Consider the following 23,075-nt stretch of genomic DNA (forward strand, 5'->3'; position numbering starts at 1 on the left):
GAAACAGTGAGACAATGAGACAGAGAGTGAGACAGTGAAACAGTGAGACAATGAGACAGAGTGGGACAGTGACACAGTGAGAGAGTGAGAGAGAGAGTGAGACAGTGAAACAGAGTGAGACAGTGGGATAGTGAGAGAGAGAGAGAGAGTGAGACAGTGAAAGAGTGAGACAGAGAGACGGTGAGACAGAGAGTGAGACAATGAGACAGAGTGAGACAGTGGGACAGTGACACAGAGTGAGAGAGTGAGACACAATCTGGACCCACCAAATTATAGAGAAACAAAAAGAACATTACATTAACTATTGGACATCGACCACAAAAATGCAAAGCAAACTTCAGTGTTATTTGGCTCTAAACAGACAGTACACGGTGGCAGAATATCTGAGCACCGTGACTGATGAGAAACTGAGGAAGACTTTGACCATGTACAGACTCAGTGACCACAGCTTGGCCATAGAGACGGGCAGACACAGGCAGACCTGGCTGCCCAGAGAGGACAGGTTGTGTGAGCTCTGTCCACACAGACAAGCGGAGACAGAGACACACTTCCTGTTGCACTGCAGCAAGTATGAACACATCAGAGCCGACTTCCTCTCAAAAATAAAACATAAAGTCACTGACTTTGATTCTCTGCCTGATCAAACTAAAATGCAACACATCCTTGGAGAGAACAGAGTCAGCAGCTTAGCAGCAGCAAAATATGTCAGGTTATGCCACAGCCTGAGGGACAACCATCACAACACCTGACACACCTGTCTATATTTACAGTCCTTGTAACTCACAACCTACATTTTTCTTTATTCATTTTTTTTTCTATATTATATATTGGTGTATTGTATTGTAGATTGGTGTATTTTGTATTATATATCATATATTTAATCTTTTTTTTTTATAGTTTTCTGACTTACTTTTATTATTGTACTTCATTTGTAAATTTTTAATGTCTTTGGCAATATTGTTAATCTACAGTCATGCCAATAAAGCTTATTGAAATTGAAAAAATTGAATTGAGTGAGACAGTGAAACAGTGAGACAGTGAAAGAGTGAGACAGAGAGGCAGTGAAACAGTGAGACAGAGAGTAAGACAGAGTGAGACAGACAGTGAGACAGTGAAACAGAGTGAGACAATGAGACAGAGTGAGACAGTGGGACAGTGACACAGAGTGAGAAAGTGAGACAGTGAAACAGAGTGAGACAATGAGACAGAGTGAGACAGTGGGACAGTGACACAGAGTGAGAAAGTGAGACAGTGAAACAGAGAGTAAGACAGAGTGAGACAGAGAGTGAGACAGTGAAACAGAGTGAGACAATGAGACAGAATGAGACAGTGAAACAAAGAGTGAGACAGTGGGACAGTGACACAGAGTGAGAGAGTGAGACAGAGAGTGAGACAGTGACATAGAGTAAGACAGAGTGAGACAGAAAGTGAGACAATGAAAGAGTGAGACAGAGTGAAACGGAGAAACAGAGTGAGACAGTGAGACAGAGTATATACATATATATGTATATATATGTTTATGTATAAAATTATACATTATATATTAAAAACAGAGGACACTCAGGGGACAGTCAGAGGACACTGGGACAGTCAGAGGACACTCAGGGGACAGTCAGTGGGCACTCGGGACAGTCAGAGGACACTCAGAGGACAGGAGCTCTCACCTCCTCCTCTGGGTGGACCTCCTCCTCGAGGCGGCCTCCCTCTGCCTCCGTTGTCCCAGCCTCGGCCCATCTCCTCCGGGCCATCGAAGCCCTCCTCCTGGCCGCCATACTCTTCAGGGTAACCTCGACCTCCGGGCCGGCCGGGGCCTCCTCCTCTGAACCTGAAACACCAAGTGAATCCAGTTCAGTCCAGTTCAGTCCAGTCCAGACCAGTTCAGATCTCTGAGGGTCAGCAAGTTTCAGTATATCAGCAGAGAGTGTCTCACCTGTCGTCTCTCCGTCCTCTGAACTCTCCTCCGGTGAACCTCTCATCAGGGCCCCAGTTCCCTCCATTCCCTCCTCCTCCTCGGTGTCCTCCCCCCCTGTGTCCTCCTCCTCCTCCTCCTCCTCCTCCTCCTCCCTGGTATCCTGGTCCAGGTCCTGGCCTCCAGCCCTCCTCTCCTCTGCTGTGGAAGTCCTGGCCTCCGTCAAAGTCCTGCTGTCCACGTCGACCCTGCTGGTTGTCCCCCCAGTAAGGACCTGAGCCCTGATCCGGTCCTCCAGGACCCTGTCGGTCAGGAGGGCCCATGTGGTGGTTGGGCGGCGGCCCCCGAGGGTCTGAAAGGAGTCAACAGTGCTTATCAGGACTTGATGTGAACCAGGACACAGCTCTAACTTCAGACTGAAGCCAGAGAACATTTCAACTCATTGTCTGTAAAGACGGTTTGTAGGATGTTAAACGAACCACAATCGCTCTGAAGAGGACGGAGGAGGAGAGAGGACGTTCTGAGCAGAGAATGAAGGGATGAGGGACAGAGGAGGAGAGAGGACGTTCTGAGCAGAGAATGAAGGGATGAGGGACAGAGGAGGAGAGAGGACGTTCTGAGCAGAGAATGAAGGGATGAGGGACAGAGGAGGAGAGAGGACGTTCTGAGCAGAGAATGAAGGGATGAGGACGGAGGAGGAACATACAGAGCAGATAAACACTGGGCCCACAGTGGAACTCTGAGGAACACCACATCATCTCAACCCCAACAGACACGGATCCAAACCTCTGCTCAGGACTCAGGATTCAAGTCTTACCTTTGTTGTTGGGCCCCTGCTGCCCCATCCCATGCATCATGGGCCCCGAGTTCTGACCCTGCAAAGACCAGATCAGGTTTATAGATCTCCTTCACACAGCTGCGTTAAAACTGAACCAGACACTCAGAACGTCAGCTCACCTGGTGCTGCATGTATGAAGGCCCCTGCATGTTTCCTGGGGGGCCCTGCATGTTACCATGGGGTCCTTGCATGCTACCAGGTGGCCCCTGCATGTTCCCATGAGGTCCTTGCATGTTTCCTGGGGGCCCCTGCATGTTGCCATGGGGTCCTTGCATGCTACCAGGCGGCCCCTGCATATTCCCATGAGGTCCTTGCATGTTACCTGGGGGCCCCTGCATATTTCCTGGAGGTCCATGCAACCCTCCCGGGGGCCCCTGCATGTTGCCCATTCCATAGTTGTTTGGCATGTTGCCGTGTGTCCTTGGTGGGGGCCCCATCATCCCACCCTGCGGGCCCATCCCCTGAGGTGGCATCATGCCACCTTGGGGAGGAGGCCCCTGAGGGTCCCTTGGACCCATTCCTCGAGGAGGGGGCCCCATCATCCCACCAGGGGGCCCCTGCATCCCTCTGGGTCCCATACTGTGAGGTCCTTGGGGGCCCACATTTCTGGGCGGACCGGGGTGTCTCTGCATACCTTGGGGTCCCTGCATGTCTGGTGGTCCCATCATGCCCTGAGGGGGCCCCTGGTGAGGCTGGGGTCCAGAGGGCGGCCCCATCTGCCCAGGGGGCATGAAAGAAGGCTGCATGCCTCCGGGGCCCATGGGAGGCCCCATGTTGTTGGGCATCTGCTGAGGAGGCATGTTTGGAGGAAAGCCCTGTTGACCAGGAGGCATTGAGGCCCCTGGACCTCCAGGGCCAGGGAAGGGGGGCAAAGGGCCCTGTCCCTGTGGGGGCCCCATGTTCCCGTCCGTGCTCATGTTCATCCGGTCCATCTTCATTTGCTGCAGCGAGAACCAAAGACAAGTTTATGATGACATCACACTGGACACGTCCGCATTACTGTCACTGGGTGTTGTTAGAGGACTACACGTCCTCGCTGAGGACATTAGGACACTGAGGGACAGACAGTGTCCTGTATAATAATGAGTGTCATTGGTCCTGAACCAACCTGAAGCAGACTTCAGTAATAAGGGCTCACCTCCAGCAGCAGGGGGTTGGTGTACTGCAACGCCGCCATTTCCTGTTCGATCTCCGCCTGAGTCTTCTTCTTCCCGTCTACTTTCTGCTCCACCTTCCGGTCTTTGGACAGATCTCCACTAGGAGGCATCATGGGTACTTTATTCTCCGCCCAGGCCTGTGGAGAGGAGGCGGAGCTCACAGTCAACGTCTCACATTAACATGGTGCATGGCGTTTGTACAGCGACGCCATCTTTATCGCTTCAGCAAGATGTTTTACTGCAGCTTCCTGACAGACGCCAGGTGAGTGCTCGGCGTCAGCTGTTTACCTGTGGGCGTCAGCTGTTTACCTGTGGGCGTCAGCTGTTTACCTGTGGGCGTCAGCTGTTTACCTGTGGGCGTCAGCTGTTTACCTGTTGGAACTGCGCTGGGATCGGTTTGGCGTACGGGACTTTCTTCTGCGGGACCTTCTTGGTGTCTTTCCCCATGACCTCGTCCATGCCCCAGTCCAGACCTGGGATGGACATCTCCACCTCAGGAGCTGCCTCCTTACCTGGAGACAAGAGTTATTATATTGTTCACAGCAGCCTTGAAACACGCAGACAGTTCCTGTCTGAGTTCCAGGATGTTCCAGGATGACACTTACTGTTCTGCTCCTGCTCCATGGCTGCCTTCAGCTGCTCAGGGATGCCCATACCAGGGATGGAGGCCACGCTGTTCAAGTCCACGTCATCTGAGACACAGAGACAGAGACAGACAGACTGATCAGCAGCTGATTGAAACCTAAACTCAAAGCTCAGTGTGTCATTTGTCCTCCTGCGGCTCACCGTACTCCATGCCGTCCTCTGACATCCCCGGTAGCAGGTTCAGATTGTATCTGTCCCTCATCTTGTCCCCCGGTCGATTCCTTGTCCAGAACTTACTGAAACATTCCAACAACACAGAGGGAACGTTTAAAGAACAGAGCCGCTCAGCTGCAGGCGGGCGTCTCTATCCTGTCACTACATGTACCTGGTGTGGTCGTTGGAGCCCGAGCACAGGATGTGACCCAGTGGGTGCCACGCCAGACTCCAGATCATCCCCTCATGAGCCATCTCCATCCCTCCAACCTCCTTCTCCACCCTGGACACAGAACACCAGTCAAACCAGCACACCCAGCACACAACAGCCCCCCCTGCAGGCTGGTGACGGGTGGCGTCCACTCAGCCCCTTAATGTTACACTGACTGTCATCATTACCCCGTGTGCCAGAAGAGCAGAGAGCCGTCAGAGCCGCCGCTGGCAAACAGACCCTCGTGGACGGGATGCCACGCCACAGCTGGAGACACACAGCAGGAGACAGAGTCAGAGTGTGTGTGTGTGTGTGTGTGTGTGTGTGTGACAGTGTGTGTATGGATGAGTGCAGGTGTGAGCTGAGCTCTGACTCACCTGTCGCCTCCTTCTTGTGTCCTCTGAACACCTGCAGCTCCTCCTTCAGGTTTCTGATGTCAAACAGTTTACACAGGTGGTCACGTGACGCCGTCAGCAGCCAGTTACCATTCAGGTTCCACTTCACCTCCATCACTGTGTTCTTATGGGCGTGGCTAAAGAGAGACGCTCAGTGACATGAATAAGTGGTGACCATCAACGTCTCCATTTTCAGCCTTTACAAAACTATGTGAACTTTCCCTTTAAAGCTACACACACACACACACACACACACACACACACACACACACACACACACACACACTGATGAACTCACAGTGTCGCCAGACTCTGTCCTGTCTTTGGGTCCCAGAATTTGATTGGCTGCTGGCTGTCTTTACTGCCGGACACCACCAGACCTTTGGTGGGATGCCAGTCGACACACTTTACATCAGCACCGTGACCTGCGCGCGCACACACACACACACACACACACACACATTATATTACACATCACATTACATCATATGGTAAAAATCTTATTTTCCTGGTCTCTACACTTCCTGTTCAAGGCGGGAATCTCACGCCATTATGTCACCCCGCTGTTCTGTATAAAAGGTACGACCAGAGAATGAGGGGACAGAGTGGTCTCAGCTTTACGGTGACGGCAGAGCTGGAAACAGTTCCGAAGTGATGTCTGTATGACAGCTGCAAGACGGGTGTTACATTTTGACGTGCTCTGTGTGCCACCCACCGCGGGAGGATTAAAAAAGCAGCTGTTAGCAGTTAGCGGCTAACTCAAAGAAGAAGAACAGCAGCTGTTAGCAGTTAGCTGCTAACTCAAAGAAGAAGAACAGCAGATGTTAGCAGTTAGCGGCTAACTCAAAGAGGAAGAACAGCAGCTGTTAGCAGTTAGCAGCTAACTCAAAGAAGAAGAACAGCAGATGTTAGCAGTTAGAGGCTAACTCAAAGAAGAACAGCAGCTGTTAGCAGTTAGAGGCTAACTTAAAGAAGAAGAACAGCAGCTGTTAGCAGTGAGAGGCTAACTCAAAGAAGAAGAACAGCAGCTGTTAGCAGTTAGCGGCTAACTTAAAGAAGAAGAACAGCAGCTGTTAGCAGTTAGCAGCTAACTTAAAGAAGAAGAACAGCAGCTGTTAGCAGTGAGAGGCTAACTCAAAGAAGAAGAACAGCAGCTGCTAGCAGTTAGCAGCTAACTTAAAGAAGAAGAACAGCAGCTGTTAGCTGTTAGCAGTTAGCAGCTAACTCAAAGAAGAAGAATAGCAGCTGTTAGCAGTTAGCGGCTAACTCAAAGAAGAAGAACAGCAGATGTTAGCAGTTAGCGGCTAACTCAAAGAGGAAGAACAGCAGCTGTTAGCAGTTAGCAGCTAACTCAAAGAAGAAGAACAGCAGATGTTAGCAGTTAGAGGCTAACTCAAAGAAGAACAGCAGCTGGTAGCAGTGAGAGGCTAACTCAAAGAAGAAGAACAGCAGCTGTTAGCAGTTAGCGGCTAACTGAAAGAGGAAGAACAGCAGCTGTTAGCAGTTAGCGACTAACTGAAAGAGGAAGAACAGCAGCTGTTAGCAGTTAGTAGCTAACTCAAACACTGAGGTCCAGGAGCTCCTTACCCTCCGAGCAGAGGACGAGATCAGCCGCCATATAACAGGGACGCTAAATGATTGTTATTGATATGTGATGTCATTGTTGTTGTTTATAAAGAGCTGCTGACACGTATGTTATATGTCACACTAGAGGCCGACGCTGTTGTGTCACGCCTCTTTTGATTCTGTGATGTCATCATGCCGTCTGTAATCACACACAGGAACAACATGATGATGGCATCATTTGGTTCTGTGTAAACGTAAAGACGGGCGCCATCTGTGTGTAAAAAGTGCTGATGCTAAAGAGGGGGCATGTCTGTGGTTGAAGCTCACTGATTGGTCAGAGGTGTTCATGTGCAGGTGTTGTTTTAAAGGTTGTGTTCAGACTCATCAAAGCCCCACTGACTGAAGAAGGTAAATGACGCAGTGGGTGGAGCTTGGCTCTGAGGGGAGCGGAGGTACGTTTCACTTCCTGTTAAACAGAAAAGTTTTCCAGGTAAAATCAGAAGTTTGCTGTTGTCACATTCTCTGTTCACCATGGAGAGTCTTTTTTATTTTAACTGCTTAAAGATGAGGATGGAAATTAATTTAAATGCCTTCAATATTATTAGGTCATTATACTTTGCCCTGACATTTGTCCTCTCTGAGTCTCTGTAAAACAACAGCTTATTATTTCTGTGAAGCTGCAGTTTGATATTAATGAACATGTTTCATGGATTTAATCAGACAAGTCTGACACTTTGTTTCAGAGTATTTTATATGTTATTTTTTAATATTTAACTTTATTTTAGTGTGATCACAGCGTCATGTTTTCTTTATTAAATCACACATGACAAAGGATTGATTAATTCAGTCTGACCTCAATATGACCTCAGTGTGACCTCAGTGTGACCTCAATATGACCTCAGGTCTGGTTAAGCTCAACGTACCTCGGAGGATTCTCTCCTCGTGGCAGCGCAGGAAGTCCCAGATCCGAACGGTGCCGTCGTCTGAGCAGGTGGCAAATTTATTATCTGTTGGAGAAAAACTGGAGAGCACAAGCAGAGAGAGCGTCACCATGGTGACAGAAACATCCGGACCGCTGAGGAAGGTCATGTGATTTGATCAAAAGCTCCAGAAGAGACTCGTCCAAACACGTCACACTGGACGATTACGATCATCTGATTCAATAAGCTTGTCATAATCAGTGTTGCTTCGTCCAATCATATGACTTTATATTTGATGTTCTCTCTCTTTACAGGTTCTGAGCTGCTGGATCATGATCCTCTGTTTCCCAGCATGCACTGCTATGGCTCAGCCGACTGACCATGAAAACACTGTGTTGTTGTGTGAAGGTGTAAATCAGAGATGTTCCTCAGGGTTCTACTGTGGGAACACTGATATTAATGATCTGTTCCAACATTTAAAATACTCCCATTATTCTGTGTGTTGGTCCAGTGTTGGTCCAGTGTTGGACCAACACTGGGCCAGTGGCTGCAGGTTGAGATGCTGGCAGCTTTCTGATGTTTCTGGCACAGGTGGGAGTAAGTCTTTGCACTCATGTCCCAATTCAGGCCTCAAGTCAAGACTGACAAGTCCCAAGTCAGGTCCCAAGTCCTAAACTCTGAGTTTGGAGTCCTAACTCGCTCTTCACTGAACACAAAGCCTTTTAAAACAGCAGTTTGTTTGTTGTTGACCACCATGTCACTTTGATCAGTGGATCTAACCAGCGCTCAGTAACAGAACTTCTTCATGGTTCTCTCCTGTCATTTGACTGGCTGCTGTCAGATTGTCTGAATGAATATTGTTAGTGAGCTTTTTAAAATAAAACTTTTTTTTAATAATAAAATAAAATTTTAATCTTCAGGGGAGGTAGCGAGTATTTTTAAGTCCAAAGGTCACAAGTCTTTGGTGTAAAAGTCTAAGTCGAGTTTCAAGTCTCTTTTCGATTTGTCGAGTCTGAAGTCATTAAAATTGTGACGCGAGTCCAAGTCATGTGACTGGAGTCCACAACTCTTGTTTCTTGGTCATGTCTGTAGATTTAACTTCCTGCTGAATGAGGTCAGTTTCCTCTGACGTTCCTGATTGGACGGTTTCTCTCTGCAGGTGAAACAGACTGGATCCACAAACAGAAGAGAATCATCTCATCTGATGAAGTAAAATACGTCTCATCAAAGTTTTCACATCTGATGTTTGTAAACCTGATTCAGGATTAGATCTCGTCCCACCTGACTGAACATTCAAATACAGTCAAATCCTTTCAGTGACGGCGTCTGAAACCACTTCCTGTTTACATCATGTTGATTTACAGTCACTGTCCAGCCTTTTATCTGAGTGTAACTTAACGCTCTGTTTCCATGCTGACAGGGTCCAAACATGAATCTGAGGGGCCACGAGATGCAGAAACAATCTGAACACTTCCTGTTCAGACCGCCATCAAAAACACACTGGCACCGATTCTTCTTCTACTGCTCTTCTAAAGATCGTCTCTACAGCAGACACATCCAGGAACAACTCCTCCACTGTGTCACTGTCCGTCAGTCTGTCAGAGACAGAACATGTGTGACAGCACAGGAACCAGAACATCATGGTGTCACACTGACAAACATCAAAGTGGTGACTGATCAATTTTCTATTGACTAATCAATCAATTGATTCCAGCTGCAGACGTCTCCTCAGTCACGCAACAGAGACAACAACAATCCCATAATGCAATATGTCACATGGTACAGAGGTCATGTGACTGATCAATTGTCAGAGCTTCTTCTTTAATAACCTCAAACTGAGTCAACGTCTCACTGTCTCCACCTGCTGGACGATCACTGTAATGACACTACAACACACATGACACATGACAGTCACCAGCCTCCCGTCATACAGTCAGCTGTTAGACATTATTAGGGTTCAAGGACCCTTTTGTTTTTGTGCTATTTTATTATTATTATTATCATTATTATTATTCAGTGAGATGGTACATCGTAGCCACATGAAATTTTCACCAATGATTGTTAAGTTGTGTGCAAATAATTTTATTTATTTTTTAATTTATTTTATATACTTTCTTAATTCAAGTTTTTCACTCTGTTTGTCAATTACACACAGGTCTGAAAGACACACACGTGCACAAACAGGACCTATACATGCACAAAGTGGAGAGATGTCAGAGTGAGGGGGCTGCCCTTGGTCAGGCGCCCCGAGCCTTGCTCAAGGGCACCTCGGCAGTGCCCAGGAGGTGAACTGGCACCCCTCCAGCCACCAGTCCACGCTCCATATTTGGTCCGGACGGGGACTTGAACTGGCGACCCTCCGATTCCCAACCCAAGTCCCTATGGACTGAGCTAATGGTGCTCAAAATATCAAAAACAGGCCAGATGGCAGCGCTATAATTTAGGTCAGGGAAAATGTGGATTTGAAAGGCCACCACCCTCGCACTGTATGTCAGATTGACCTGAAACTTGTTACACATCGTCAGGTTAAGGTTTTCTGCAAAAGCCTAAACACCCCTAAAGGTCCGCCCACTAGACTGTCCACCATATTGTATTCTCTGAAAAACACCATTTTTACATCTCCTCCAAAGGCGTACGTCCAATTTGCACCAAACGTTCAGTGAGTCATCACGGGATGAAGCTTTGCAAAACTTATCATAGACTAGTTAATATGTCATTGAGTTTTGATGATATTAACCAATGAACTTTAGAGGGGGCGTGGCTCTGCACATAAATGGCTTTTACTCCTTTAACGTTGAGCCAATAGTTACAAAACTTGTTGAAAATGTCAACATAAGTATCTAAATCACATTGTAAGAGTTGATTCAAATCAACCAACAGGGGGCGCTACCCATGCAAAAAGTTGCTATCTCATAATCAGCCAGAGATATTTGTACGAACCTTGGTTTGCATGATCTAAGGTCATGTCTCACATGATGCAGAACATCTGAAAATGATTGCTTAAAGGGGGCGTGGCCTATTGCGTTAAAACTACATATCAAGACATTTCACAGTCCACACTTCAAAAAATCATAATAAATCACCAGTGTGTCTGACACAGCTCAAAGTTTTTCAGCACATCAACTGACAAAACTTTGTCGCGCTGCAACCTACAGTCAATTCAGAAGTCCGTCACTCTATATTTTTAAGATTTTTAACATCTATATCTCCAAAAGTCTTCATCTAAATGCAGCCACCATTGGCACAAACATTCTTCGGATACTAGATGACACGTTTCATATGGTGTTCAGATCAGTTTAACGGTTAGCTCACAGTGATGTTCATTATCTTGTCAGTTGTACTGTACGCACAACATTTTCTATTTCATCTCATTTTGAACCAAATGTCACCAAAATGTTTGACAACATACCTGAAATCAGCAGAATGATGTGCGATTATTTTCAGAATTTTATCACCAACACTTGAACTCATTGATATCTCACTGAGTTTTAAAGATGACTAATGAACTTTATGGGGGCGTGGCTTAGCAAATGACTCCACAAAGTTTGAACCAATCATCACAAACCTTGCAAGCAATGTCTTAACAGGTGCCAGGCACAAGTTTCATTCAAACTGACCACTAGGGGCGCCACAAATACAAAAAATGGGCATGCAGTAACACAAATCAGACTAGAAATCAGAAACTGATTGTCCAATCATTACAAAACTTGCAGACTATGTTAAATAATAATTATGAAACACATGTACTGTTTTAAAATCAGTCAATACGTGGTGCCACAAGTTCCAAACAAGTGCAATGGCCTTTCACAAAATTCAGCCATAAATAAATGAGGGTTTTTTCAAACATCACCAAACTTGGTGGACTTTTTTAATTAAGCCGTTAATCCATGTCCCCAAAATGTTTCTGCAGTTGACCAACAGGAGGGGACAGTGCTTCTAAAGAAGAGTGTGGCCCAATAAAGACTGGACATAAATGCATGAGCATCTGTCTGATTGTCATCAAACCTGTGGTTAATCTTTAATTCAGGTGTCCTGAACTGTCAAAGTTTTTTATTCTACTCAGCTTTAAATTTTTTTTTTTGTTTTAAATTTCCATGCTGGCTTGAACCCTGGTATTGCCGCTTGCAGCTATATTTATTATTATTATTATTTAATCATCAACGATCCTGAAAGCTACGACACCTCTCTGGGAAACAAATGAAAACTACAATAACTACCCCATGGTTGTATGACTCCGCCCACCAGTCCACTCTGTGGTTGTATGACTCCGCCCACCAGTCCACCCTGTGGTTGTATGACTCCGCCCACCAGTCCACCCTGTGGTTGTATGACTCCGCCCACCAGTCCAGTGTCTCTGACAGTCTCCATCCATGTCAGTGAAAACATGGATGCTTCACACACAGAAGATCTATACAATCAGCACAGTTTCAAGATTAGAGTCACCAATTCAGTATCTGACCAAATGTCTCCCCTTCTGTTCCTGAGATATGACGTTAAAACATGATGATGTCACAGTCAAGCTGACCTTTGACCTTTTGACCTTCATTATTTTATCCTGTTAGACATTTGTGTCAAGTTTGGTCAGAATTAGTGAATGAATTCTTCAGTTATGGACAAAAACATGTTCTGTGAGGTCACACTGACCTTTGAAAAATTAATTATTCTGAATTATTTTTCAGTCCAAGTGGACGTTTGTGCCAAATTTGAGGAAACTCCCTCAAGGTGTTCTTGAGCTACAGTACAGGCCAAAAGTTTGGACACACCTTCTCATTCAATGCGTTTTCTTTATTTTCATGACTATTTACATTGTAGATTCTCACTGAAGGCATCAAAACTATGAATGAACACATGTGGAGTTATGTACTTAACAAAAAAAGGTGAAATAACTGAAAACATGTTTTATATTCTAGTTTCTTCAAAATAGCCACCCTTTGCTCTGATTACTGCTTTGCACACTCTTGGCATTCTCTCCATGAGCTTCAAGAGGTAGTCACCTGAAATGGTTTCCACTTCACAGGTGTGCCTTATCAGGGTTAATTAGTGGAATTTCTTGCTTTATCAATGGGGTTGGGACCATCAGTTGTGTTGTGCAGAAGTCAGGTTAATACACAGCCGACAGCCCTATTGGACAACTGTTAAAATTCATATTATGGCAAGAACCAATCAGCTAACTAAAGAAAAACCAGTGGCCATCATTACTTTAAGAAATGAAGGTCAGTCAGTCTGGAAAATTGCAAAAACTTTAAATGTGTCCCCAAGTGGAGTCGCAAAAACCATCAAGCGCTACAACGAAACTGGCACACATGAGGACCGACCCAGGAAAGGAAGACCAAGAGTCACCTCTGCTTCTGAGGATAAGTTCATCCGAGTCACCAGCCTCAGAAATGGCAAGTTAACAGCAGCTCAGATCAGAGACCAGATGAATGCCACACAGAGTTCTAGCAGCAGACCCATCTCTAGAACAACTGTTAAGAGGAGACTGCGCCAATCAGGCCTTCATGGTCAAATAGCTGCTAGGAAACCACTGCTAAGGAGAGGCAACAAGCAGAAGAGATTTGTTTGGGCCAAGAAACACAAGGAATGGACATTAGACCAGTGGAAATCTGTGCTTTGGTCTGATGAGTCCAAATTTGAGATCTTTGGTTCCATCATTTTTTAAAAAATTTTAAAAAAATTCCCTCAAGGTTGTCTTGAGATACACACTGATGGAAATGACAAGGGATGCAAGGTCACTGATTTTGGACCACCAAAATCAGGTCCGTTCATCATTAAGTCAAAGCAGACGTTTGTGCCAAATTTAAGAATTTCCCTCAAGGATTTTTTGAGATAATACATTAAGGAGAATCAGACCGATGCAAGGTCACAGTGACCTTTGACCACCACATTCTAATCAGTTCATCATTAAGACCAATTTAGAGGTTTATGCCAAATTTGTGGAAACTTCCTCGAGACCTTCTAGAGATGTTGCGTTTACAAGAATCCCACAGACTCAAGGTCACAGCAACCTTGACCTTTGACTACGAACTTTTAATTACTTCATCCATGACTTGAAGCAGATGTTTGTGCCAGATGTGAAGCAATTTCCTAAAGGCCTTCTTGAGATATTATGTTCACGAGAACGGGACAGACGGACAGTGGCAACCTCGAACAAAAGTATGTTTATTCTGCATAAACACTAAAAACTTTATTAAATGAAATATTTTTGTCTTCTTTTCTTTTGGTTTTGTTATAAACATCTACGATGACAACAGCAGGGTGATGTTTATGTTGTCCAATAGAAAGTCTCTATTTGATCACATGACAAAACAATGTGAGACACGGCAGCTAGTAGTTGAATAGTGACTACATGATGAATACTGTTAGTCTGTCTGTACACTGAACATTAATGTAAAAACTACAGCTCCTGATGCTACACTGACTTCCTGTTTACACAGCTGATTGCTTCTGATTGTACTCTAACGCAGTAATGATACTTCAAAGTACTCTAACACAGTAATGATACTTCGTTACAGTACTTAAGTATTTTTTTGGAGTATCTGGAGCTGTTGCACAAAGTTTTCTCCTTAAATATGACACTTAGGGCTTAATTTCTCCTTAGCTGAGGGACTTACTGAGGGTTATTGCACAAAATCTCTTAGACGGTTTCCTTAGTTAAGGAAAAACCCATTTAAGGCATTTACAGAATTCAAAGACATTTTTACAACAGTTTAGTTTCCATGGTAATCGTTCACTTACTTAAACTTGACCTTGCAGTACTTTAAGTCTTATTTGCAATGGCTTAACTAAATTTAAGGGATTCCTTATGATAAAAGGAGAAAACCTTAAATACTTAAAGGGAGGGAAGGAAGGAAGGAAGGAGGGAGGAAGGAAGGAAGGGAGGAGGGGAGGAAGGAAGGAGGGAGGGGAGGAAGGAAGGAAGGGAGGAGGGGAAGATGGAGGGAAGGAAGGGGGAGGGGAGGAAGGAAGGAGGGAGGGGAGGAAGGAAGGGAGGAGGGGAGGAAGGAAGGGAGGAAGGAAAAGCTGGATTTTGTTCTTTAAATCCTTTAAATTATGAAGCAGACCTCTGTTTTCTCTAAGTGTAATTTAGGGTCCATTTAATGGACATTCAGAAGAAATAATCTTCATAATCCTCAAAATTCTGACCACTTAATTTTATCAAAAACACTTACTTTACTTTTACTGTAATACTTTATTACATTTAATATGATAAAATTACTTTTCATATTTGAGAACAGTAAATCTCTGCAGCCAGTTACACAAAGTTATGATTTTCCTTAAAGTCTGAGTTTTAAAATAAAATGTTGCACAAAACACTCTTAAGTCTTAAAGTTTCCATTGAACATTCACTTAAGTATTTATTGCTTTCTCCTTATCCTGGTCTGAAAATGAAACCCAGTCTGACACTGCAAACTAAAATGAGGAGCGTTCTGTTTCTACATGAATGAATTAATGATTAAGTAAATCACACATTCACTCCGCTCGGCGCTGTGCTGCTCCGCCTCCTCACACAGAGTCCAGAGCACGCTCTGCTGTGGAGTGTTGTGATTAACTCAACGGTGCAGTTTTGGCAGACTGCGCTCATGCACTCAGACTAAGTGTTTCTGAACACACCCTCAGTTTAACTGCTCTGGATCCAGCAGTGAAGCTTCATCACATGATGAAGAGGAGACGTACGGCTACAGTGTGTCTGATCTGTAGTTTACTGACATCAGGAACTCTGTTAACCTGCTGCTGCATTCAGTTACAGGAAGGTTAGCAAAGCGTTCCTTCAGAACGTTTCCATGACGAACTGCAGGTCAGAGAATAAATATACTGACACTGTTCACCACACATGGACTCTGAGTGTGAACATCTGCCTTTGTATGGAGAGATAAATGTGACAGGACGAAGACGACCTCTCTTCATGGTTCGTATCAGATAGCAGCAGAGTGACTGTGGGAGACACCATCATCATCATCACCATCATCATGAGTGAGACAGAGCAGCTGGTGGATCCTCACTGCAGGAACAACTCTTTAAATACACACAAACAGTATCGATCGATAAAACTACAGACCACGAGTCGTAGTCATCAACGACTTCAGGCTAAAGACCTGTTAGCTGAGAGACAGACAGAGGACAGTCCAACATTTACTGAGAGAAAATTCTCTGAAGTCTGCCTGTAACTGCTCAGTCTGACACAGCTGCAGCATGGCTAACTGTGTTAGCCTCTGCAGCATGGCTGTGTTAACCAGACACGCTAGAACCTGACACATTAGAACCAAACCTGACACACTAGAACCTGACACATTAGAACCAAACCAGACACGCTAGAACCTGACAGATTAGAACCGAATTGGACACACTAGAACCGAACTGGACACAATATAACTGGAAACACTAGAACCTGACAGATTAGAACCGAATCGGACACACTAGAACCGAACTGGACACAATATAACTGGAAACACTAGAACCTGACACATTAGATCTGAACCTGACATACTGGAACCAAACCGGACACACTAGAACTGAACCTGACACATTAGAACCGAACTGGACACGCTAGAACATGACACATTAGAACCAAACCTGACACACTAGAACCTGACACACTAGAACTGAACCGGACACACTAGAACCTGACACATTAGAACTGAACCAGACACACTAGAACCTGACACATTAGAACGGAACCGGACACAATATAACCAGACACACTAGAACCTGACCCATTAGAACCGATTTTGACACAATAGAACGGAACCTGACACATTAGAACTGAACCGGACACACTAGAACCTAACACATTAGAACCGACCCTGACACATTAGAACTGAACTGGACACACTAGAACCTGACACATTAGAACCGACCCTGACACATTAGAACTGAACCGGACACACTAGAACCTGACACATTAGAACCGACCCTGACACATTAGAACTGAACCGGACACACTAGAACCTGACACATTAGAACCGACCCTGACACATTAGAACTGAACCGGACACACTAGAACCTCACACATTAGAACTGAAGCGGGCACACTAGAACCTGACACATTAGAACCGAACCTGACACATTAGAACTGAACCAGACACACTAGAACCTGACACATTAGAACTGAACCAGACACACTAGAACCTGACACATTAGAACTGAACCGGACACACTAGAACCTGACACAACAGAACTGAACCAGACACACTAGAACCTGACACATTAGAACCAAACTGGACATGCTAGAACCGGACACACTAGAGCTGAACATGACACAATATAACAAGAAACACTAGTCTGTAAGAGATCCATTTAGGATTGGGGGACTGTTAGTCTGGTTTCTACTGCTCAGTGTCCCCAGTGTTGCCTCAGTGTCCCCCTCAGTGTTGCCTCAGTGTCCCCCTCAGTGTTGCCTCAGTGTCCCCCTCAGTGTTGCCTCAGTGTCCCCCACAGTGTCGTCTCAGTGTCCCCCTCAGTGTTGCCTCAGTGTCCCCCACAGTGTCTCCCCCAGTGTCCCCCACAGTGTCCCCCACAGTGTCCCCCACAGTGTCCCCCTCAGTGTTGCCTCAGTGTCCCCCACAGTGTCCCCCACAGTGTCCCCCTCAGTGTTGCCTCAGTGTCCCCCACAGTGTCCCCCACAGTGTCTCCCCCAGTGTCCCCCACAGTGTCCCCTCAGTGTCCCCACAGTGTTCTCTCAGTGTCCCCCCAGTGTTGCCTCAGTGTCCCCCACAGTGTCGTCTCAGTGTCCCCCCCAGTGTCCCCCTCAGTGTTGCCTCAGTGTCCCCCACAGTGTCCCCCACAGTGTCTCCCCCAGTGTCCCCCACAGTGTCCCCCACAGTGTCCCCCACAGTGTCCCCCTCAGTGTTGCCTCAGTGTCCCCCACAGTGTCCCCCACAGTGTCCCCCTCAGTGTTGCCTCAGTGTCCCCCACAGTGTCCCCCACAGTGTCTCCCCCAGTGTCCCCCACAGTGTCCCCTCAGTGTCCCCACAGTGTTCTCTCAGTGTCCCCCCAGTGTTGCCTCAGTGTCCCCCACAGTGTCGTCTCAGTGTCCCCCCCAGTGTCCCCCACAGTGTTGCCTCAGTGTCCCCCACAGTGTCCCCACAGTATTCCTGTGACTGCGTTAGTCCAGTCTCTACTGGTCGATGATGTCATCAGTAAGCTGAACTGTGGGCGGTTTGAACTAAACATTTTAAACTTTTTCACCTTTTATAAACAATCAGTTTTAAAACACATCAGATTAATATTTGATAAAGGACAACTGATCGTTCACAGGTCAGCTGTTCATTAACTCTTTAACGACCATGACAGTGGACTCTGGTCAGTTAAAAACTACATGTGATACTAACTACAGACAAACTTCTGAATCTAACTTTACACCTAATGTTTCTAATACAGAGACTCAGTCAGCCCTTCTGGGCTTCTGTAGAACCATGGCGGTGCTCTGAGGACATGAACCCACTCCCTCTGCAGATATAAACAGGTCATTCATCATCAGGTCGTTATAAACAAATGAAACCATGGTTATAAATATCATGTTCCATTTCTGCCAAAATAAGCACCTAAATCCTAATAACTGGACCTTGAAAATGTAGCTAGGCTAACACTTTACCCCTGCTTCCAGTCTTTATGCTAAGCTAGTCTAACAGTCCCCCTGCTTCCAGTCTTTGTGCTAAGCTTGGCTAACACTTAAACCCTGCTTCCAGTCTTTGTGCTAAGCTAGACTCACAGTCCCCCTGCTTCCAGTCTTTGTGCTAAGCTAGGCTAACACTTAAACCCTGCTTCCAGTCTTTATGCGAAGCTAGTCTAACAGTCCCCCTGCTTCCAGTCTTTGTGCTAAGCTAGGCTAACACTTTACCCCTGTTTCCAGTCTTTATGCTAAGCTAGTCTAACAGTCCCCCTGCTTCCAGTCTTTGTGTTAAGCTAGGCTAACAGTCCCCCTGCTTCCAGTCTTTGTGCTAAGCTAGTCTAACAGTCCCCCTGCTTCCAGTCTTTGTGCTAAGCTTGGCTAACACTTAAAACCCTGCTTCCAGTCTTTGTGCTAAGCTAGGCTAATACTTAAACCCTGCTTCCAGTCTTTGTGCTAAGCTAGGCTAACAGTCCCCCTGCTTCCAGTCTTTGTGCTAAGCTTGGCTAACACTTAAACCCTGCTTCTAGTCTTTGTGCTAAGCTAGGCTAACACTTAAACCCTGCTTCCAGTCTTTGCACTAAGCTAGGCTAACAGTCCCCCTGCTTCCAGTCTTTGTGCTAAGCTAGACTCACAGTCCCCCTGCTTCCAGTCTTTGTGCTAAGCTAGGCTAACAGTCCCCCTGCTTCCAGTCTTTGTGCTAAGCTTGGCTAACACTTAAACCCTGCTTCTAGTCTTTGTGCTAAGCTAGGCTAACACTTAAACCCTGCTTCCAGTCTTTGCGCTAATCTAGGCTAACAGTCCCCCTGCTTCCAGTCTTTGTGCTAAGCTAGGCTAACAGTCCCCCTGCTTCCAGTCTTTGCACTAATCTAGGCTAACAGTCCCCCTGCTTCCAGTCTTTGTGCTAAGCTTGGCTAACACTTAAACCCTGCTTCTAGTCTTTATGCTAAGCTAGACTCACAGTCCCACTGCTTCCAGTCTTTGTGCTAAGCTAGGCTAACAGTCCCCCTGCTTCCAGTCTTTGCGCTAATCTAGGCTAACAGTCCCCCTGCTTCCAGTCTTTGTGCTAAGCTTGGCTAACACTTCAACCCTGCTTCTAGTCTTTGTGCTAAGCTAGGCTAACACTTAAACCCTGCTTCCAGTCTTTGCGCTAATCTAGGCTAACAGTCCCCCTGCTTCCAGTCTTTGTGCTAAGCTTGGCTAACACTTAAACCCTGCTTCTAGTCTTTGTGCTAAGCTAGGCTAACACTTAAACCCTGCTTCCAGTCTTTGCACTAAGCTAGGCTAACAGTCCCCCTGCTTCCAGTCTTTGTGCTAAGCTAGACTCACAGTCCCCCTGCTTCCAGTCTTTGTGCTAAGCTAGGCTAACAGTCCCCCTGCTTCCAGTCTTTGTGCTAAGCTTGGCTAACACTTAAACCCTGCTTCTAGTCTTTGTGCTAAGCTAGGCTAACACTTAAACCCTGCTTCCAGTCTTTGCGCTAATCTAGGCTAACAGTCCCCCTGCTTCCAGTCTTTGTGCTAAGCTAGGCTAACAGTCCCCCTGCTTCCAGTCTTTGCACTAATCTAGGCTAACAGTCCCCCTGCTTCCAGTCTTTGTGCTAAGCTTGGCTAACACTTAAACCCTGCTTCTAGTCTTTATGCTAAGCTAGACTCACAGTCCCACTGCTTCCAGTCTTTGTGCTAAGCTAGGCTAACAGTCCCCCTGCTTCCAGTCTTTGCGCTAATCTAGGCTAACAGTCCCCCTGCTTCCAGTCTTTGTGCTAAGCTTGGCTAACACTTCAACCCTGCTTCTAGTCTTTGTGCTAAGCTAGGCTAACACTTAAACCCTGCTTCCAGTCTTTGCGCTAATCTAGGCTAACAGTCCCCCTGCTTCCAGTCTTTGTGCTAAGCTTGGCTAACACTTAAACCCTGCTTCTAGTCTTTGTGCTAAGCTAGACTCACAGTCCCACTGCTTCCAGTCTTTGTGCTAAGCTAGGCTAACAGTCCCCCTGCTTCCAGTCTTTGTGCTAAGCTAGACTAACACTTAAACCCTGCTTCCAGTCTTTGCGCTAATCTAGTCTAACAGTCCCCCTGCTTCCAGTCTTTGTGCTAAGCTAGGCTAACAGTCCCCCTGCTTCCAGTCTTTGTGCTAAGCTAGGCTAGCAGTCCTCAGGCCTCACAGAGAAGAAGACAGACAGGTTATTTTGGGAGTAGACAGGTTCTGATATTAAGAAATCGAGAGGTCAAAGTGAAGCTTGATGTTCTAAGTGTGAAGACGTCCCAGGCCACATTCTGATGGCTGTAAACACAAAATGTCCGCTGGTCTGATTCCTGCTCTGGATCTTTGTCTCGTGTCCATCCCTACATGTCCTGTCTTGAAAGTCTGAAAAATCAAAGTCTGATCGGTCGTCAACTCAGGAGTGCAAAGAGAAATAGGTGCGCTGGACACAATGACATCACACTGCAGTATTTGTACCAGTTTACTGGATCAACCAGGACCAGTAAGCTGAACTAACCGTCGCATGATGTCATCTGTAGCCTAATGATGTCACTACAGGTGTGTCTAACATGCCGTCTGCATTACAAACTGGGGGTGCGGAGTCTGACAGACGTGGCTGTTCACCAGGTGGGGAGGCTCTAATGAAAGACACTATCCAGGTGCATGATGGGAGGTGTAGGCTCAGTGTTTGTGGACTACGGGTCAGGACCTGTGTTCTGTAGTCTTTACCAGTTAACAGCAGAAGAAGACGGGGGATTTACCTCCGAGGCTGTGCTGTGTTTAAGGTGTAGGTGTTGAATTCAAACCTTTATTTAAAACATCTACAGCTGCCTGTTGCATGAGGTTCAGACCAGCAGTGTGAGCTTCTCTTTATTCGCTTTATTTTAAAACTTTATTGATCCCTGCTAAAACTTTATTGTTGGTGCATTTTCCAGCGGGCCGCCCCAAACGAGTTAGAGATCAATGATTGATGACTTTATTCAACAGAACAGAGATAAACAGCTCATCAGCCACATCAGGAAGAACATCAACAACAGATCACTGCAGTGTTGCAACAGCACACACTTACATCTGTCATGAATCAACCACAACAACAACAACATGTGGCGGGAGGCGAGGCTGCGCCCCCGCCTGGCTGCAGCGTGGCACTGCAGCGCTGACAGTAAGACTACAGAAAATGGTAGATTGGGTATAAACCTGGCTTCTCTAATGGCCTCCTTGTGTGCCTGGAACATCTTGACGTTGTTCATGTTGGACTGCCAGTATTTGACGTAGCCGCCGTGGTCCGCCGTCAGCATCCACATGTCATTATGAGACCAGGTCATCGCTCGCACGGGACTGTCGTGGGCCTGCAGAGGACAGAGGAGATGAGGACAGCGCATGAGACCTACAGGGAGACACTCAGCTGTCCAGTGTTGTTTATGTTATGACAGTAAATAAAACTTAATTTATTTTCTGTAACCACTTGTCCTGTGGAGGTCACAGGGGGGTGGAGCCTATCCCAGCTGACACTGTGTGAGGGGCACGGTTCCCCCCTCTGGACAGGTCACCAGACTATCACAGGACTGACACATAGAGACAGACAACCATTCACACTCACATTCACACCTACGGACAATTTAGAGTCACCAATTAACCTGCATGTCTTTGGACTGTGGGAGGAAGCTGGAGCACCTGGAGGAAACCCACGCTGACACAGGGAGAACATGTCAGAGCACCTGGAGGAAACCCACGCTGACACAGGGAGAACATGTCAGAGCACCTGGAGGAAACCCACGCTGACACGGGGAGAACATGTCAGAGCACCTGGCGGAAACCCACGCTGACACGGGGAGAACATGTCAGAGCACCTGGAGGAAACCCACGCTGACACGGGGAGAACATGTCAGAGCACCTGGAGGAAACCCACGCTGACACAGGGAGAACATGTCAGAGCACCTGGAGGAAACCCACGCTGACACGGGGAGAACATGTCAGAGCACCTGGAGGAAACCCACGCTGACACGGGGAGAACATGTCGGAGCATCTGGAGGAAACCCACGCTGACACAGGGAGAACATGTCAGAGCACCTGGAGGAAACCCACACTGACACAGGGAGAACATGTCAGAGCATCTGGAGGAAACCCACGCTGACACAGGGAGAACATGTTGGAGCACCTGGAGGAAACCCACACTGACACAGGGAGAACATGTGGGAGCACCTGGAGGAAACCCACGCTGACACAGGGAGAACATGTGGGAGCACCTGGAGGAAACCCACGCTGACACAGGGAGAACATGTGGGAGCACCTGGAGGAAACCCACGCTGACACAGGGAGAACATGTCGGAGCACGTGAAGGAAACCCACGCTGACACAGGGAGAACATGTCGGAGCACGTGAAGGAAACCCACACTGACACAGGGAGAACATGTCGGAGCACGTGAAGGAAACCCACGCTGACACAGCCAAATGGACACAGTGTTAATTGGACGCGGTGGAAGGTGACCGCAGTCATTATTTCAGTCACCAGTCAGGTGACCAGATGAAACCATTTTAGAACGTCACAGAGAAAAGTGTCAGCAGTGTGAACTGGCCGGTCTGAGCTGGACTCAAGCCAACTGATGGTGTCACCTGACACTCAGCTGGTCAAATGGCCGGCGGCTGGTTTTAAAGCACGTAACCTATTTCAACAGCCAATCAGCTTGTAGTGAAGTC

At 46.7% G+C, this 23,075-nt stretch overlaps 1 protein-coding gene across 1 annotated transcript in view; it reads right to left on the reverse strand.

The window, feature by feature from the left end:
- Positions 1-23,075, reverse strand: part of wdr33 (WD repeat domain 33) — a 41,093-nt gene that overhangs the window by 3,527 nt on the left and 14,491 nt on the right. Inside the window, exons 6-19 of the mRNA XM_033650092.2 lie at positions 21,576-21,727; positions 7,798-7,895; positions 5,607-5,733; positions 5,291-5,445; positions 5,102-5,180; positions 4,875-4,985; positions 4,691-4,785; positions 4,510-4,596; positions 4,277-4,416; positions 3,886-4,041; positions 2,867-3,688; positions 2,727-2,784; positions 1,931-2,261; positions 1,665-1,825 (exon numbers count right to left, since the gene is read on the reverse strand). Of these exons, the coding sequence (XP_033505983.1) occupies positions 1,665-1,825; positions 1,931-2,261; positions 2,727-2,784; positions 2,867-3,688; positions 3,886-4,041; positions 4,277-4,416; positions 4,510-4,596; positions 4,691-4,785; positions 4,875-4,985; positions 5,102-5,180; positions 5,291-5,445; positions 5,607-5,733; positions 7,798-7,895; positions 21,576-21,727 (2,572 nt within the window). The remainder of the gene's footprint in view (positions 1-1,664; positions 1,826-1,930; positions 2,262-2,726; positions 2,785-2,866; positions 3,689-3,885; positions 4,042-4,276; positions 4,417-4,509; positions 4,597-4,690; positions 4,786-4,874; positions 4,986-5,101; positions 5,181-5,290; positions 5,446-5,606; positions 5,734-7,797; positions 7,896-21,575; positions 21,728-23,075) is intronic.

This window comes from Epinephelus lanceolatus, chromosome 12 (genome assembly GCF_041903045.1).
Source record: "Epinephelus lanceolatus isolate andai-2023 chromosome 12, ASM4190304v1, whole genome shotgun sequence".
Classification (NCBI taxonomy): domain Eukaryota; kingdom Metazoa; phylum Chordata; class Actinopteri; order Perciformes; family Serranidae; genus Epinephelus; species Epinephelus lanceolatus.